This window comes from Electrophorus electricus, chromosome 11 (genome assembly GCF_013358815.1).
Source record: "Electrophorus electricus isolate fEleEle1 chromosome 11, fEleEle1.pri, whole genome shotgun sequence".
NCBI classification, from domain to species: Eukaryota; Metazoa; Chordata; class Actinopteri; order Gymnotiformes; family Gymnotidae; genus Electrophorus; species Electrophorus electricus.
Window position 1 is genome coordinate 11,306,068 of NC_049545.1, and position 15,617 is coordinate 11,321,684.

Genomic DNA, 15,617 nt, shown 5'->3' on the forward strand with positions numbered 1-15,617 from the left:
AAGATATTATTATAATAAAGGTATTAAATGTTGCATTCATCAAATGTGCACCAAAATGCGCACTATTTTATATTAAAAATTATTTCATTTATATATTATTTCACAAGAATCTTGCAATTTAATCGACTGAAGGCTCGCTGAGTTTCAAGGCTCAACCGCAGAGTAGTTTAGTCTTTAACAGTATTGTAAAAAATATGAGATTAGATTGCCACCTACTGGCCTGAAGTAAAAAGGTTCCTGCAGGAATATATAATGTCACGGGTACCCCTAATGTAGCTAAACTGGCGCCGCAGGGTATTTGTTTTATTTACCTAAGGAGGCAGCTCAACATAAATGTTAATGTCGTATAACAGAGTAATGGTTCACCACAAACATTCTAATACCACAGCATAGTTATTCATGTTGTTTTTTACAAGAAGCAAAAAAAGTAATTTGCCTATTTTATTCCTATGTTGGATATAACAATAAGTATCTATGTTAATAACCTCAGCATACAGTGTAAATGTAAACTGAATGATATCAAAACAAAATAAGGAATTTCTGATAGGTAATTTATTTGTGTGTGTGTGTGTGTGTGTGTGTGTGTGTGTGTGTGTGTGTGTGTGTGTGTGTATGTGTGTGTGTGTGTGTGTGTGAGTGTTTGTTGTGATGGGTAGAAAGCACAGAGATGGATTTGGTAGTGAGAAAATGACAGAGTCTGACAATGTCTCAGATGTTAGTGAACAACTATGAGAGGTCTCCATGGCAACGTGTTACACACTGTTAAATGCATCTGCAGAGAGCTCAAAATGATTTTGTTATTTAACTGCAATATCAAGTTCAAGAGTGGCAAATAAGTGTGTGTGTGTGTGTGTGTGTACATTGGGGGGTCTGAACTCCATTATCTCCATTTACAATGAATGTTCACTGAGGTAGTGCTGATGCATATGATTTTAAATGCACTACTTGATTATACTTAAAAAGTCTGAACAATACTACCTAAACATGAGTTTTGGCCAGATAATCAACAGACAAGGCTGGATTAAACCTAATAATACAATTCAAGAATATTCTTTTTAAATAAATCAAATTCATTACACTGTCCATTTAAATCAAAATTGGACCATCAAATCTTTACTGTTCTATAACCCTCTGTCTGCTTTAAGACAGAAGACATCAAAGACATCCCATAAACCCTCTAAGGTTTGCACTATTATTACAGTACCGCTATTAACATATTCGACGTGATGTCAATGATACGGATCAATTGTAGTAGCCCACTATGTCAGTGCAAAGGAAACATATTGCACAATACCTTGCTCACACATCCAAAGTGTGTGCAAACCGTACAGATGAACACAATGCATGCTGATGCCTGGTGAGCCTTCCTCTGCATGTGCAGCCTGTGCAGCATGACCTCCAGTGTCTCAGCACGCAGGGCCAGACTGTTCCACTGAAGTACCGCTGTACCCTGACTTTTGGAAATGAAGTTCCAAATTGGAAATGAAGTTCCAAATTGGTTCTTAATAAATGTGTGGCATTGTAGATGTCACTCTGGTTTTTTAAATTTGTTTGTTTAAAATCCAGGATTGCAGGCATATAGTGTTGGCATACATATATTTGAATTTTAGAAACTATGTTACTTGGAATAGCAGTGAAGCGCTTGCCATCGATTACTTGATTGCTGGTTGGAAGCCTGCTTCAGCAAACAAATTATGGTTTGACATGCAAATATTGGGATGCTTTCCATAAAACTCAGCAAATAAGGATATATTCTTATCTGTTCAGATTATCAGCCATGGGAAATGAGTGAACAGCAAAGTGAAAAATGGATCCTTATACAAATATTAAAACATCAGTATGCAGAGTGACCATTTGAAATATCTAGTATCTAGTACATTCAGTTCTCTTGGTCCATTTAAAAACTAATGGCAAAGAGGTAGATATCTAACTGAAAACCTAAGATTTCTGCCTGTGCCTGCACTGCATAACCAAAATGTTAGATTATATTAAAAATGCTGTTGTTTTTAGGGGTGCATGTCAGCGTAGTGGTTGTAACACACAGTTTGGTTGACTTTAACTTGTGAAAGGGTCTCAATTTGAAGGAAAATTGAAACTAAAGTTCAAACTGTGTTGCTTGGAGGATTCTGGAATACTGAGAGTGATCTTCCATGTGATGCCATTACCTTGACACCTACCCAGTCCCTAAGCTGTCATTTGAGTCTTTATGAGCAGCAGTGATTCGTTATGTGAAGGAGAGAGGAACACGATTGTCCTTTGTTCCGTGCAGTAAACAACAAGACCACCGTGTTATCGTTGTCTTCCACTGACATTCCAGAGCATGCAGGGGCAGTGTTTAAAGTTGATGGGCAGTAGAGGTGTCCTGTTATGGAAATTGCTCTTGCATATGGACATCTTGCATTAGGAGGCGTTCATATGGAGTTTTTCTTTAAAGGAATTTCAGAACAGCCGATTCCTGGTGCAGAAATCTTTGAAATATTAAAGGACTCTTAAAGGATTCTTCCTGGCTTGTGTTAATTTTCTAAAGTACCTATCCATAAGCCTGAATGTAAGAGTCAAATATTTAAAAGGCATTATATTTTAGAACTATTGATAAAATACCAGCTGTTTGATGTTTAGAAACATGGATTTTCTAATTCCTGATTATGAATTAAACAAATACAAAAGTTTCAGTTTCCATCATCATGCAATTGTTATTTAAATTACCACAAACATTCAAATCATACAGCACAACACAGGAGTTTTTTTTCTTACAAATAGTAAAAAGAGACCTGTTTTTGAAGAAGAAAAAAATTAATTTGCCTGCTATACATAGTCAATATTATAATAGACATTGTAAAGATAAGTATCTATAAGGAATATTTCATGTGTTCAAATCTTTCATAAAAAATGCTTTTAGCTATCTGTTGTTTTTAAATTAAAAAAATTCACATACAAACAAAGCTACCTAAGTGATGTATACTAAACCCATTTGAAGGAAATAAACAATTATTAAAACAAAGCAAATGAAGAAATCAGAACATTTCCATGATGATCAGATTCATAATCTGATCTGGCCAATTTAAGTAAATCCAACATAACACTGGAATATCTCAGAGAAACCATGAAATACCGCACTGAGTACACTTCTTGCCTACTGGCACTGCTGTAATTATAGGTGCTCACAATGTAATGGAAATGCATTAATGTCAGGGGCTCACAATGTGATGAAACTGCTGTAATGTCAGGGGCAGGTAATGTAATGGAACTGCTGTAATGTAGGGGCCCATGATGTAGTAGAACTGCTGTAATGTAGGGGCCCATGATCTAACAGAGCCGCTGTAATGTGAGGGGCCCACAATGTAATGGAGTTACATAATGTCAGGGGCCCACGATGCTTGTGCTGTCTCACATATACACATGCACAGTGCGGGCTCTCCCTCAACACTGTGCAGGGAGGCTTCCGCTGGGCTTGTGGTCAAACAGTGGAGGTTGTAAGCGGCAGCCGCTACACCTCAGCCCTCAGCACAAGATCTGTGTTTGTAACATCCATGTGTGTGTGTTTGTTTGTGTGTGTGTGTGTGTATGTATGTGTGTGTGGTGGGGATGGTGTGTGTGGGTGTGTTGTGGTGGGGATGGTGTGTGTGGGTGTGTGTGTGTGTGTGTGTGAGAATGGGTAGGGTCCCAGAGGAAGCGGGCAGCCATGCGGCTGGCCGGCACCACCTACAGGATGGTGCAGAAGAACTTCTTCTCCCTGAAAGGGTTCTCAGAGGCAGGCACAGGTGATAGCAACGGGTCCTCCTTAGCGTGAGCCTCGCAGTATGACATCAGGTCCGCGGCTGCCTTGGACACCTGTCGGGTCACGCACATACTCAGAGGGGTGAGTGTTGAGCTTATGTGTACCTTTATGACTGACACTTTTAGCTAGCATCATTTTAGGATGAAGTAAAATGTTTGCTCACTTTTATCCGGTCGATGTTGGCCTCCATCTTGAGCTGCTCCACCAGTTTGCGGGCCTGAGCAATGCTGGCGGTGTTGTTGCTGGCCATGAGACTGCTGGACGTGGGCCGCCTGAACACAAACACACCTGGGGACATGAGTCCTTATCATCACATGTGCTCAAGCGTGTATGCATTCCCACCACTGACTATGTCAGCAGGTATCAGTGTTCACGACAAATGCCTGTCCCTCTCCAGCACACATACACCAAATGCACATGCACGACTACATCCCTTGTTTTCTATCACGATAGTCACTGTTTTAAACGGCCTCGTGCAGCCTAGCAACATAATTAGAGAAAAAAGAGGATTTGACTATCTCTGTTCTACCTGTTACCATGATATAAAGACCTATGAGTATATCGGTATGTTTTAGATGTTGTGCAAACTATACCTTAAATCTTCAATCAGCACAGACAATACGTTGTCCTCTTGAGTCTTTAGCTCAAAGACAATACCCTGTTCCTCTGTTTAGACTCCTGGGTGAAGACAGAAAAAATTTATTTTCTTCAAAGGAAAACAAGCCAAAAATGTGCCATCTTTATATTGAGGTTTTAATCCTCAAATGTGCATACAATATAAACCACTTATTTGAAGAGCAACAATGGGCCATGAACTGAGCAGTGAACATACTAATGGGCCAGGTGGGGTGTTAGTGAAACAGACTGATCACTGCATGATACTTATGCAGTGTTATTAAGAGGACAGGATCAGGTGTGTGTGTGTGTGTGAGAATAAAAGAAAGTTTGTGTCATTCTATGTCACAGTGTATGTATTGAGGGCTATTTATCACTTTTTTGCCTATAATAAAGCGAAATGTTTAACTTAGTCAGGACAATGAGGAAAATGGTTTTTAAAAAAAACACCAAAAAAACATACATTAAAAAGCCTAAAAAAGCCAAAATATTTCCATTTGGTTACTGAGGTTAAGTTTGGGGTTAGGATTCGGTGTAGGCATATCATTATGTATTGACTGTAATAATACATATGCATATATAAATGTCAATAAAAGTATCCCACAGGGATAGTAATACAAGACTCTTTCTCTCTCTCTCTCTCTCTCTCTCTCTCTCTCTCTCGCTGTGTGTGTGTGTGTGTGTGGTGTGTGTGTATATGTGTGTGTATGCATTTAGGTCTTGTGTGGTCAATATTGATAGCAAGCTGTGAAGCACCTGTTATGTCTGTAAGCTGAAAGTATCTGTGGTGTATTAGAATTTTAAATCTCAGTGGGTCCACCTGCAGAAAGGTTAACTACAAAGGCCTACTAATGAGAGAGATCAGCAGGGGGCGCCATAGTGTCATCTGTCACAGTGACCTCATTCTTGTTAATCAGTCCAGCTTGGCCTGCTGACTTCGCTACATCCAGGAGGAGCGAGGAGCCAATAATACTGCTCTATTATTTCTTCACCATTAACGAATGCAGTCTTATTTTGCTTCTGCTGTCAATCATCTGGATGCAGCCAAATATAAAGCAGTTTGAAACTCAAAGACATGAAACAGACTGAAAGGGCCTGATTCTGTGAAAAAACAGAATGAGCAACAAATGAGAGGATTTTGCAACTTATGGGTCTGAAGTAACAAGCATTCGGTCATCCCTTTTAAAACAGAACTAATACAAGTGGCTAATGAAGTCAGTCTCCTGATGTCAGAATCCTTAATGATAACGTTCCTATTCTTACTACATTATCTCCAGTCATATTTCCTGCCTTTATTATGTTACTGCTCTGGAGTCACTGCATCACCTACTAACCCATGGATAACAACATTACTGTTATAATCAGGAAACAGCATGCCATTATGTAGAAGGCATGTCACTGGGAATTCCGCACTGAAACAGTACGTTTGCTATTCAGCAGACGCTTGAACCAAGCCAGACCAAATAATGCTGGCCCCATCACTGGCCCAGCTGGAAACAATCTTCAAAACATGATATGTTAATGGCAGGACAATTTTTGCAAATGTTTACATTTAATGATTAAATCTTTTTTTAAAAGAAAAAGGTGCTTCTAAAATCAGTAAACCCTCTTTTGCAATGGACATCTGTTGCTAGGCAACTGAGACATCCAGCAAAGGGTAATGTTCCACACTGAAATCAACAGTGCAGCCAGAGATAGGCCAAGTAATAAGGAACTCTCATTTAAAGAGATAAGAGTGGATATCACAGGCCTCTCAGACCACAGCCTCAGTAAATTAGGACTAAAAAGGCTTTTGGAAGCTCAAAATGCCAGCATGTGCCTGAGACAGTGAAGTGTTTGAGATCCCAGTTCCTGTTTGTCCTCAAACGACATTGCTCACAACCTTACCTTATAGGGGCTCGGGGAGGGGGAGAGAGAGAGCGAGAGAGAGCGAGAAGAGAGAGAGAGAGAGAGAGAGAGAGAGAGAGAGAGAGAGAGAGAGAGAGAGAGAGCAGTGCCTGTTATAGGAATAGGAACAAGGAACTGGGTACTTCAATCCCCGGGTGTTTTAGTTGACTCATTGATTTGCTGCTGTATGTAAGATGTGAGATGTAGTAATATGAACAAGCCTCAGCCACAGAGTAAATCAACCAGTGCCATATATCACAGGCATTCCAGACTACTGGATGGGATGGCCCAGCAAGGTTAAGGTCTAGATTTCTGTGTGGCATTACCAAATATCCCTACTGGGTTTTTTAAATGAAATCTTCTGTCTCAGAAAGTCCTAATCTTCACTAATCATATTCTGAGGTGTGCACTGTGAAAGACTGGGAGAGGGACGCGGATGTTTTTTGTTTAATCTGGACTCCTGGAAAGGGAGCCATATGTCTGCTCTTTACACAGTGCTACTCCTAGTGGTAGGAAGGAAGGCCAGCAGGGGACCCTGAGGGCATCAGGGAACATCTTCCTAGGATTCCTGGGAGACTTATGATTTGAAGACTCTCCGTTTGTACAGAAACCAATCTCATTGTCTGTGGTATGTTTTAATGAGCATACTTAATTCTATTGTCAAAATGTATTGCTGTTAAAAGTGATAGATGGCATCTCTCTTACAGACAAACAAACAAACACACACACACACACACACACACACACACAGTCCACTCTTATCTCTGCCATAATGCATGTGTGAGCCACTCTAAAAGCTGTGAGAGCAGCTGATTAAGCCCTGCCCTGGCCTCCCAGCTATTAAACTTTCACACAACTTTTCATTATGGCCCAGGTGACTACAGACCACAGAGCTTTATAAAGAACAGGGACTGGCTGAATGGCTAAAACGTAACAAGAAGCAGAATCTTTTGGAATGTAGGTTGTGTGTGTCCAGTGACGGGAGAAATCTTCTTACAAAAGATTTGGTTTGGGTGTATGAGGACAATGCACCCCCTTCCCTTTTTCACATCTTGCTCTCTTGTACTCATATCTCAAGCATTTCTTTCTCTTCCCCATTCCTGGAAGCTGACCTATAATGGTAAATGCGCTGTTCTCCGCTCATTCGCTTGGCTTCGCTCATTCAGTGTGGGAGTCAGCTTTGTTCTTCAGATTCTGTAAAGAAATCAAAACACCATTTGGTCAGAGATTATGCAGCAATATATCACATCAAAACACCATTTGGTCGGAGGTTATGCAGTCATATATCAAATCATGTGATCATGTGCATGTCACCACCTTAAACTCACAAGTGGGTGAGAAACCACTTAGCACTCCTGCAGTACAACATATGTAGCATCCTTGTGTTCTGTGCTTTTTGGCCATTTTAATGTAAGGCCAAAGAAAATGTGTATTGAACATATGAAGCAATTATCCATGTCTGATGTTTATTGATATGATACTGTAAAACAGTAAACAAGTATTTGTTCTAGCCGTTACAGAACTAGCAATCTTTATAGCTTAATAACTAATTTCATTGTCACTATGTGCCACAGTCAGCTCCAGCCCTATCTGATTAATATAAGGAGGCATGAGTGATGCAACCCTCACAACACTCAGACCTCCACAGAATGCTCAGAGCTGCAGGAAATGACATAAGATACAGATGTGCTATTTTTACTGTGCTGCGGTTTAAAGGGTATGGGATGAGTAAAATGTTAGGCTGAGAGGAAGCCCATTAATTATCACCCCTTCCTTTTTACTTCACCTTTAAACTTTTTAGGCTCCAAGGGTGCATGCACACCCTTGGGTTTACATGAGCAAAAAGTTTGGATTTGCCTTGATGTTGAAATACAGCAGCATTTGTTGCAATTACCTAATGAAGACATGTGATGTGAATTACAGAGAAATGCCAAACTTCCCTGTGGGACTTCATAAGGCTCATGTCCTCCTAAGGGCTTACAAATAGAGCTCAAGAGAAAGGGAAGCATATGGTTATGGTAATATTCATATTGAGCCAATATTTTTGCAAACTAAATTATAATTATAAAATACAAAAAAGGAAAGTAAACCTATCCTTCAGTTCCAAGCTCACAAGCCTCCCAAACCTGATAAATGACCCAGTTACTCTATTACTCTGCCAGAGCAACTCTTCAGCAGCAAAGAAATCCATCATCATGAATCACTTCCACACAGGGACATTCCAGCAAGAATTCAGCTCTCAAAATCTCTCCTGTGTCAATACATCCTGAAACCAATTAGATGCTAGTGGCTCTGACAACTTAAGGCAAAAAATCTGGTTCATCACTATAACATAACATCCTTAGGTCCAGTGGCTCTGACATAACTCATGGCATGCGAATGCATAACTGCCAGTTTTCCACTGGAAGCAAAAGAGTACTTCAGGAAACATATTGCTTATCCAAGTATCTGAAGCTAAAAACTAACTCATACACGAACACATTTGAGTTTGGGCCTTGTCCAGACAAACTTTTGACCAATTATTGATTAAGTTGATTAAAATGTTTATGAAATGAAATATGTAATTTAAGTGTATTTAAAAGAAAATATTTTACATATACTATATGTAATGTTTATTTATTTATATATATATATATATATATATATATATATATATATATTTATATATATATATTTATATATTTAGTTTTTTGTTTGTTTTTTTTTCTTTTTCAAAATTGTAGTAGAGTTTCCAGATGACTCTAGACTCCAGTCTGGTGAAGTATGCTCAGTTTTCATCAGTACTTTTGAAAGGTTTGTTGCCTCTAGTTTTAGGGTGGTTCAATAAAAAGATGTTACATAAAAGTTGGGATCATAACTGCACCACATCTCAGAGCAGGACTTCTATAGATCCCACTCACTGAGAACCTCAAAAACAGCTGTGCAACAGTTAACAAATCACAAGCAGCCAACTGTGGAAACTAACATGTAAGCGTGTGTGAAAGATTTTTTTTTCCTTGCCGTTTTTCATTTACACCAGAGGTTTCCAAGTAATTCCTTACATCCCTGTCTCAGTTCTTACATTTGTGTCCCTGACAAAGAGTAGACTTTGGAGTTTCACCAGAGCCTCCATGTGCAGTCACACCTCCTGCCTTACTCTATAGCCCTGTCAGCTCCTTGAGCCGCAGTAGAATGCCCTAAATGAACAACACCTGCCTGGCAGCACCTGGAAAAGAGGACATAGCAAGGGGTCTGAGCTACACTTGAAAAGTTTCCACAACCTTTGCCAGAATAATACATCAGTGCATTGTTAGCAGGGGGATGTAAGGAGAGTGAACCCAGGTTAGGCTGCCTGCAAATTTCTCATAAAAATGCTTCCTAAATGGCCTGTGACATGTTTCTTCTCTGTGTATAAAGCGCTTCAAACATGTCACCCCTCTTGACCTGGTTTTAGCTTACAGATGCATGTAATGAGGACACACCTAGCAATCCCATGACTCAACACTTCCTCTCCAGAAAACACCCAGTAAATGCCTTTAGCCATGGATTGCCCTTATGTTCATCCTCTGCTTCAGGCTGAGACTTTAACAGGGCTCAAGAGACTCACTATAAGCAGATGTTGAGTTGTTAATATTACAAACACAGCTTCTTCCATGGTATCTGTGGTTATGTTTGTTCTGCTGGAATATAAGGTTCACTGCCACATGTGAACCTTTTAACAGCATTTATTTCATTTCAATTTTATAGAATTTTTTTTTTTTTTTAGACCTTATATGAAACAATTTAATGTATAACTCAAAACAATATCCGAGAATAACATGCTCAAAGGAAATACCATGCTCTATAATAAACTCCTCATTATTCGTAATGCTATGTCTTTATTTTTATGTTGGTAGCTCTTTCACCTGACTGAGGGGTTGAAAAGAAAAGGCTTTAATGATACCACTTCCATAAAACATTTTGTTTCCAGGGAAACAGGAAACTGTGTGTGCGTGTTTGTGTGTGTGTGTATGCATGTATGTACGCATGTGTGTGTGTAAGAAAGAGAGCGAGAGAGAGAAAGAAAGAAAAAAAGAAAGAAAGAAAGAAAGAAAGAAAGAAAGAAAGAAAGAAAGAAAGAAAGAAAGAAAGAAAGAAAGAGAGAGAGTTGGAGGGAGAAGGGGAAAGTGTGTATGTTTGATGATGTTTGAGTGTAAATTGGTTCACTCCATACATTACAATGTATGGACCATACATTACAATGTATGGACCATACATTACAATGTATGGACCATACATTACTCACACTACTCTGCTAATAACTTTGAAAACTACTAATACTTGTGAACACTGCTAATAACTGTGGAAATTGACATGACTTTGACGTTTGCTCCAGGGCACTCAAAGAACATGTATGCCCATGTGCTTTTTCCACACTCATAATATCAAATTATAATCAATCTTTACCATCTCCTCGAAATAGGTGTTTTTCAAACTACTGACACACCAGTTTTAGATGAGGTTTAATAGTGACTGCACCTTAGTTAGAAACAAATTACATTCTCACTGCAGTATATTTAAAATGGCTTTAAGTGGTTACATGAGATTTTACAGCTAAATTTTAGTGAAACAGTCAACCAGATTAGAACAAACTATTGATTAAATAATATATTTTGTCCATTTAGTAAATGGTAAATGTGACACATTAGAGAACCTCAAACTGAAATCATATACAAATCTTATTCCACAGAGAAATTCTATTCAAAATAATTTGACAACATATGATGGAAAATCAACAGAGTAGGTTTATGTAGACATTTACGTAGCGACATTTGTATCCCTATTAAATACGTGCTCTCTCACTGAACAGAATGGTCAGAACAGACAGACGCAGTATATATTAAGAGAGTTTACATTATGCACCATTCTGAACTCAAAGCATTGTCAGACCAACTTTGCTACAAGTTCATTATGAAACAAATATAACATACTGTGTGTGGTCAGGGGATTAAACAGATGGGAGGCAGTGCCTCATTAATAACTGTGATTTTAAATGAGGTTACTGATCTGACACTTAGGCCTACTGATCTGATACATGGCCTAAACATGGTTCTGTACTGAAGTATAAAGGCCATTGCTCATGTTTATGTCACATTTAATTGTAAATGTTGTCTTTTCTTTCTGTTTTGGCTTTTCTTCCTTTAGCAGAGCTTGTGATGGTTTGATGTTAATGGGCATGTCATGTCATTCCAGCGGTAATGTATCCTGCCTGTTTAAACATAACAAAAGAAAAACATACCAACTGTCTGTCTCTACAGAGAATGTGTGTCTGTGTGTTTAGCTAAAAAACAGTGTATATGCACACACAAACACATACACAAAAGTACACATATTTGATCTCTTTCAAGTGCTCTTCTGTTCTATGGCATATTTATTAATTTACTACACAGTTCCTTTAGAGGTTTCTGAGAACGACACACACACACACACACACAAAATGGGATGTCAAAACGTGAGCTACTGCATAAAGTTATACAGGCGTGCGCGAATGTCACCATGCATGTCTGTAATCAGACTCATACTGTTATATAACGTAGCACAGAGCTGTGATTATCGCAGGCGTCACAGAAATACATACAGCATGGCAGCTCAAAGACTCACGCAAGATGCACTAAAGACCAGAAGACACTGAACTATATCACATCAGTGTTTAGTGCATTGAAGATCAGCTTTGAACCATATCCCATCAGTGTTTAGTGCACTGAAGACCATCTCTGGACCATATAACATCGGTGTTTAGTGCGTTGAAGACCAGCTCTGGACCATATCACATCAGTGATTAGTGCATTGAAGACCAGCTCTGGACCATATCACATCAGTGATTAGTGCATTGCCAGCAGGAGCACAGGCCCCACTCAGGGCTTTTATAAGCTTTGAGTGATGAGCTACATGTTATGTGTATACTAAAGGCACACAGAGCCTTCAGCTTGGATCCACACGGCCAAACATGCCTTCCAGAGAGGAAAACTGCTCCACACGCAGGAGAATTCAATGGGAACTCCTTGGGGATTCCTCTCATATATTCCGTCTTTTTCCCCCACCCTTTCCATCTCTTGTTCTCCAGTGTGTTCTTTATCCCCTTCCTCTCCTTCCTATCACACCTTTCTCAAATGACAAAAAATCTTCCCAAACAGAAACAAACACAAAAAAAGAAAATCCAAAAAATAACCAAAAAATCTGACTAGCTGCATTTTACACATTATGCAAGGTGCAGATATATACTTCCCTCATTCTCTCTTGGATAAAAATGCAATGTGCTTCTAGAGCAGTCTCCAGTCTATTTTCCTCAGCCCTTTTTAAAGCTGATTTTCACTGACATGCATGCCACTGCTATGGGCGAGTGGTGTCTCCACACATCGCTGCCCAGATGGAACATTCTACAAACAATTACACACCCACTCACATGCATAGAGGAAGGCATCATCACAAAGCGTATTAATGAAACACAGATATTGAACAAACACAGGTGTGCCGACTAGTGAAGAGGCATCCTGCAATTTCAGAGAACACGTTTGGAGGGCTTTTGCTGTAAGATGTTCTATCTTGCAGAAAAATCTCCTTTAACGCTTGCATGAACAAGCACACATCCGTGCGTTATCATGATCTTCCTTGCCCACGGTGACACGATGCAAAAGTCTGTGGCTTACCTTCTTCGTGACACTTTGTGCGTTTATGTTTATGTCCTCCTGGAGATCCCAAAACAAAACTAGCCAGGTTTCTGTAACAGCAGCCAAAGGTTCTCACACACTGTTCTGCTTCCTCACGCTTCCTCAGAGCAACACATGCGCACGCGCGCGCGCGCGCGCACACACACACACACACACACACACTGTCTGGTACACCTCTCTAGCTGACAGCCCTTCGCTTGCTCCGCCCATGAGCCAGCAGGAAGCAAACTTAAACCCACTTCCCCCCCCCCCCCCTTTCTTTGAGCACACACACACACCCCCGCAAAAAAACACTTGCACGCGATCCAGTAGGGAATGTAGAGCCTTGTACCTGCTTTTCCTACAGCTGCTTCATTACGCAGTCATGTCCCTTCCCCTCTTTTTGACAAGCACGTTTTATGTCGCTGCACCTGTGACACTAATTCTAGTGTTTCTGATGTTGTGCAGATGCACGTCTGCTCTGTGTAATTTCCTCTCACCCCACTCACTCCGTTTCGCAGCATGCACTGCTCAGCCAGTCCTTTGCTGTGACTCTGGCACAGTGCTGACAAGCAGAGCAGATAAATGTGCCCCTCCTCCAAACAGTGTGCGACTGGTAGAGAAAGAGAGCGAGCGAGGGAGAGAAAGAGAGTGTCATTTTTTTCTTCTTTGCTGTATGTCCAGCACTTGTATGTACATACATAGACACTCACTCTCTCTGTCTCTCTCTCTCTCTTTCTTTCTTTCTCTCTCTGTCTCACACACACACAGCTTGGACCAGCTCAAGGTAGTAATCAAAATTAAAGCAAAAGATTAAAAAAGTAATTCCATACATCCTCCCCACAGATAAACACGCACACACACACACACACACACACACAATGAGGTTTCACATTATAGCCCATATATAGGATTATGGAATATGTATGTTCACATGGAAAGGTGAAAAGCACGAGTATCCAATATATATGCATGTATATGTATGGATGGATGGACAATAATTATAGTTATTAGGAGAGATGTGTGAGGAGGGAGTTGAAGTGAGAAGCTGCGAGAGGTAAAGCACTGGTTAAGTGTGACAGCTTTGAATGACTGTAATGTAACCAGTTAACCAGTGATCTCATTACTGAGATTCATCAGAAAGCAAGTAGAATGATCCTAAAGACCCAGCTGCACTGACTACTCACTAAAGTATAGCTAGAGAAATATACATACAGTACACAGTTACACACCCATTCATAATAGGGCAGATACTACAAAGGACTGCAATTAGACAAACCATGTGTGTGTGTGTGTGTGTGTGTGTGTGTGTGTGTGTGTGTGTGTGTGTGTGTGTGTGTGTGTGTGTGTGCGTGTGTGTGTTTGTATGGATATGTGTGTGCATGGGGTGGGGGGGTGATGGGTGGGTGTAATAAAGCGAGAAAGTGATATAGAGCTTGTGTGGAAAATGTTTGTGTGTGTGTATTTTAATTCTAATTGTTGGCCATCTGGTACCTCCAGCCTGCCTTATTGCCCCGTGGGATAACCACAAGCAGAAGGTCATCATTGAAAGCATTGTCACCCAGACCTTCACGCGTGCTAAAGGAACAAAGGGTCCATCTCTGACACAACCGCATGTTTGCATATAGGCACTCGGTTTGTGTTCTTTCGCACTGTGCAAAGGCCTTTGTATCCAATGCCACAGTTTCAGAAAGAGCTTCTTCCTCAGCTTAGCAATAGATAAGTTAAAAGTATACAAACGCACGCTCAAGTGAGTGTGCCAGTCAATGGACCACAAAAAACAACAGCCGTTCCTGTATGAAAATCTGAAAAGGAAATGCCACGGCTTGAGGAAGGGGTTGTACTGGTGATTAAGGACAAGTTGCTGCTTTTTCAGCCCAGAACTTAAAAGTTTCCATTTATAATTAAAAACCTTCATTCACAGAGGCTCCTGTTTGCAAAAAAATAGGGTTTTTGTGAGTTCATGAAATCTTAAATTATCAACCTACTGGACTGTGCTCAGCTCAGTGGAGCTTTCAGAGGAGTGCTAGGCTTTTCTATACTAAAGCTCAGTGGCATGGTTGCAAATGATAGGAAACCATAATTGAATAAGTCCTGGGTTGAGAAACTGCAAAGCTACCCTTTAAGTCATGAGGCCTTGTCCTCTGTCCCATTTCAAAAGCAAGTGAATCAGAGGGTGACTGAGACAGAGAGTTAAAACGGAGGTGGGAGAATATGAAGAAAAATAAGGATGGAAGGAGGGGAGAGAGTATGACGAAGATCCTGATGAAATGGATTTCCCCCTAGTTGCCATGGCAACAGTAGTGGAGGGTAAATAATTTCCTGTACAAATGGGCGGTTGTGAGAAATAGAATGAGAGCTGTATTGGCTCAGACTATATATGAGATTTAATGCATTAATGTTAGTTCCAGATAGCCACCCATTAACATGTTTGTGTCACTGTAAATTTGATCACAAGGCCATCCTTCACCTGTAACTGTGGGACAGTTAATAACCCTGCCAGTCTCCTTAACTGAGCCACCTGTCCCACCGTTTTGGTCACTGGTCATTGTTAACTTTTATTTTTGTGCAAGTGTATGCTAGTATATACACACACACACACACACACACACACACACACACACTTTGAGTACACTAAGATGCATATTAAATTTTGCTATGACCCCTCCTAT

The 15,617-nt window shown here is 40.2% G+C and overlaps 1 protein-coding gene across 4 annotated transcripts; it reads right to left on the reverse strand.

The window, feature by feature from the left end:
• Positions 1-2,667: 2,667 nt before the first annotated feature.
• Positions 2,668-13,489, reverse strand: gng2 (guanine nucleotide binding protein (G protein), gamma 2). Of its 4 annotated transcripts, none has more exons than XM_035531257.1 (5): positions 13,298-13,489; positions 7,393-7,474; positions 4,372-4,456; positions 3,942-4,050; positions 2,668-3,831 (listed from the first exon to the last, which is right to left on the reverse strand). In XM_035531257.1, the coding sequence occupies exons 4-5, from the start codon at positions 4,026-4,028 to the stop codon at positions 3,703-3,705; spliced, it is 216 nt and encodes a 71-aa protein (XP_035387150.1). In that variant the 5' UTR covers positions 4,029-4,050; positions 4,372-4,456; positions 7,393-7,474; positions 13,298-13,489; the 3' UTR covers positions 2,668-3,702. The 4 variants fall into 4 exon arrangements, with proteins under 4 accessions (XP_035387150.1, XP_035387149.1, XP_035387148.1 ...); XM_035531256.1 differs by lacking the exon at positions 13,298-13,489 and adding an exon at positions 12,946-13,139 and having other exon boundaries at positions 3,942-4,066; XM_035531255.1 differs by lacking the exon at positions 13,298-13,489 and adding an exon at positions 12,946-13,135.
• Positions 13,490-15,617: the final 2,128 nt, after the last annotated feature.

What these genes read in the sequence shown, in the direction of transcription:
- gng2 (XM_035531257.1), bottom strand. Translation starts at nt 4,028, where the DNA reads ATGGCCAGCAACAACACCGCCAGCATTGCTCAGGCCCGCAAACTGGTG. An exon ending in CCAACATCGACCGGATAAAA is followed by an intron (nt 3,832 to 3,941) that starts GTGAGCAAACAT and finishes GTGACCCGACAG; the next exon opens with GTGTCCAAGGCAGCCGCGGA.